This window comes from Prunus dulcis, unplaced genomic scaffold (assembly GCF_902201215.1).
Source record: "Prunus dulcis unplaced genomic scaffold, ALMONDv2, whole genome shotgun sequence".
Lineage (NCBI taxonomy): Eukaryota > Viridiplantae > Streptophyta > Magnoliopsida > Rosales > Rosaceae > Prunus > Prunus dulcis.
The window spans coordinates 1-3,267 of NW_023010041.1; the positions used below are offsets into that span (position 1 = coordinate 1).

The window sequence follows — 3,267 nt, forward strand, 5'->3', positions numbered from 1 at the left end:
CCCATGTCGGAAAGTAGATTTGGCTAAATTGGCTTGATTGTTCTATACCCGCATTCAGGTTTTTCCTTCTACCAGCCATTTCCATCAATAGCATTCCGAAACTATACACATCGGCTTTGTATGAAACACCTCCAATGTTTTTGTAGAACAGTTCTGGAGCAATGTATCCCATGGTTCCTCTTGCTGCAGTCAAAGATACAATGCTATTATCCAATGGGTATAGCTTTGCTAACCCAAAATCAGAGACCTTGGGAGTAAAATTCTCGTCTAGAAGAATGTTGTGAGGCTTGATGTCAAAGTGCAAAATTTGCATGTCACACCCTTGATGGAGGTAATCAATACCACGAGCCACTCCGAGTGCGATTTCAAATATTTTATGGCAACTTAAAGACACATCTCCTTGTTGAGAAAAAATGTATTTCTCGAGAGACCCATTAGACATGAAATCATATACAAGAGCACGTTTTGAACCTTCAACACAGAAGCCAATAAGTCGCACCACGTTAACATGGCGAATCCTTCCAATGGTAGCAACCTCATTGATAAAGTCTTGGCCATTATTAGTTTTGGACTTGCCTAACATCTTGATGGCTACAAGGTGACCGCGGCGGAGCTTTGCCTTGTATACAGAGCCATAGCCTCCTTCACCCAATTTGTCCTTGAAACCTCTGGCCATCTTTTTGATGTCCGAGTAAGAGTACCTTATTGGCATGAGATTATTATTACTCTGTAGAAAGTCTTCTATATTCTCATACATTGACAAGTGCCTCCTTCGCCATTTATATATTAGCAGTGCAGTTACAAAGGGAAAACCAAATGTAAATTTGGCTGCTACGTATAGTACTGCATGTTTCACAAAAATGGAATTAATGAACACGAAGTATAATAATGATAATAATAATAATATACTCCTTTGCAAATCCATCTCAATCAAAATAAGAATATTAATGTTCCACTGATCCACGAGTATTCTCTTACCTAGGAAACCGACTGCACATCCCAGAAGCTTGGCAAAGTAGAATCTGGGCATATCCGTAGGCAACAAAGGCCCATCAGGGTTGAAGAGCCTATATGCGGGGTGAAGACATGCTTCTGCAACAGAAGTAAAGAAATCAATCGATCAATGGAATGACTAAGGTGGTTAGTCAAGCGAAAAGGACAAAGAAAAGTAAACGTCTATTTACAGAGTTGAGGGATCCACTCGCCTAGAAACGCTAAGATCCCCAGGTACCAACGGATTTCTACATTGCGAAAGAGAATTCTGGTTAGACCAACATAAATTATACACAAATTATGAAAAGAAAACTGTAACTGATGGAAATTACAGTTTAACATGCTATCATAGTCATCAAAGCGGGTCATTTTGACTTCCAGGGGTAAAACTGATATTTGACATAGTTTCAGAGGGTACTATAGTAAATAAGCCATCTTTAATATATAATTTATAATTTAAAGGTTTGGCAATTGTCTAACCACCTTCTTCTTCTACTTCTGGTAAGCATTGAATTCCATTGCCGGTGCTGTTCAGCCAGCAAAATTCCCCTGATCCGCACGTTACGCTACTACATGCATAATTAAGCCATGAGAGTTCAAAGCCATGCGCTATTTCATTATATATTCCTTTGCAAGACGTCATGAGCTCCTCAGTTGAAGGGGACACCATGACCATTAGTGTTATTTTGCAGGAATCCCCAAAATTGTATGACCTTGGGCCAATTGCATAGCCACTCCCAACCGGAAATTTTATGAAATAAGAATATGTTGTTAAATTGGAGAAAGAAGAATTGGAAGAAGAATAGTTGTTGACCCCACTGATGCATGGAGCTGTTTCAACAATGAGATGGGAAGGATTCATTGGAATTTCACAGCTCAGGAAGATTATAGACATTAATGATTCTATATGGTAATACTCACGAAGAGGACCTGTATAAACGGAGTCATAAGAAAAGTTGAAGGGGGCCAAGGAGTAGAGTGGGTGGGAGAAGTAGTTGTCCTTGATCTTGTGAACACCAGCATCCACAAGTCGGATTGTGAAGTTATTGTAATTGATTGCTTGTACATAATACTTTCCTGATAACAAGGATAGCACTGCATGATGAGTAGTACCATTTCCCTTGGCCTCACAAGATAGCTCGAACCTTTTGTTGCCGCAGTGTTTAGAGTCTCCTTTCAATCGGAATGGATAGTTTACGTTAATATTTCCACAAGAACGGGCACAATCAGAGTTATCATGAGCTTTATTAGCTGTACAATTATTGGAAGCTGTTTGGGAACAAGAGGAAGGAACATGAAGAAGAAGAAGAAGAAGAAGGAGCACTGTGTAAGCAGCAAATAGGAGACTTCCTCCAGACATGCTGTCAGAGCACAAGGGATATTTCCAATTTACTGCAGTTTAACTCTTTAAAGAGATAATTAAAAATCCTTTTTTTTTTTTGTTTTTTTTTTTTGCACAATCAGATAAATTTTAAGAGATCACCCAAGTCCAGAAGGAGTGGGGCCCATGTCATCTCAGGTAATCCACACAAAAGAAAAAGAAACCCAAGTCCATATCATATCATCTTCAAGGATACTCAGCATGCCATCATGAATTTCTCACGGTGGTTGCTCATGATAGTCGTAATAGTAGTAGATGCACTCAATGGTGGAGTAGGCCATGAAGATTGCAGAGAAACAAGATGTCACCCCTACGGCCCAGCCATCCGATTCCCATTTCGACTTAAGGGTAGGCAGCCGATCCATTGTGGCTACCGGGGCTTTGATGTTTCATGCACTGACGACAACGAGACTATACTTGAGTTACCATCGTCGTCAGCTAAGTTCCGTGTTTATGAGATTAACTACAGATCTCATGCAATTAGAGGACCACCTTATGATGGTTGTTGCTTGCCAAGGGAGTTGTTTTAATGGTTCTTCTCCCTTTAAATTCGTAGGCCGCTCAATCTTATTCAGCTGTCCACCGTCAACAGTAAGAGATGAATATTGTTCCAATTATCATCGTCTGGCGAGATTGAGCCCATGCCATGGCAACAATACTGGTAACCATGTTTACGCTGTCTTGGTGATTATTGTTCTGTTTATCTGTTTTGATGTACCTCATGTGGTGGTAGGGTAAAGTTCCCTATTGACTTAAAAACCATTGGTAATTAATCAAGTCAACTTCCTTTTTGTGTGCAAGCGTGCCATTGTTAACGGTTAAAACCTTAACATATATGAAATGTAATAACTTGGTATGAAATGTAATAACTTGCGCCCCAAGCTATTGAATTT

At 39.8% G+C, this 3,267-nt stretch overlaps 1 protein-coding gene across 1 annotated transcript; it reads right to left on the reverse strand.

Moving 5' to 3' along the window:
• Positions 1 to 48: 48 nt before the first annotated feature.
• Positions 49 to 2,353, reverse strand: LOC117612657 (rust resistance kinase Lr10-like; the record flags this gene model as incomplete). The annotated part of the gene is made up of 3 exons (XM_034341332.1): positions 1,915 to 2,353; positions 979 to 1,092; positions 49 to 843 (listed from the first exon to the last, which is right to left on the reverse strand). Coding segments are annotated over exons 1-3 (1,348 nt in total), but the record flags the coding sequence as incomplete, so codon positions are not given.
• Positions 2,354 to 3,267: the final 914 nt, after the last annotated feature.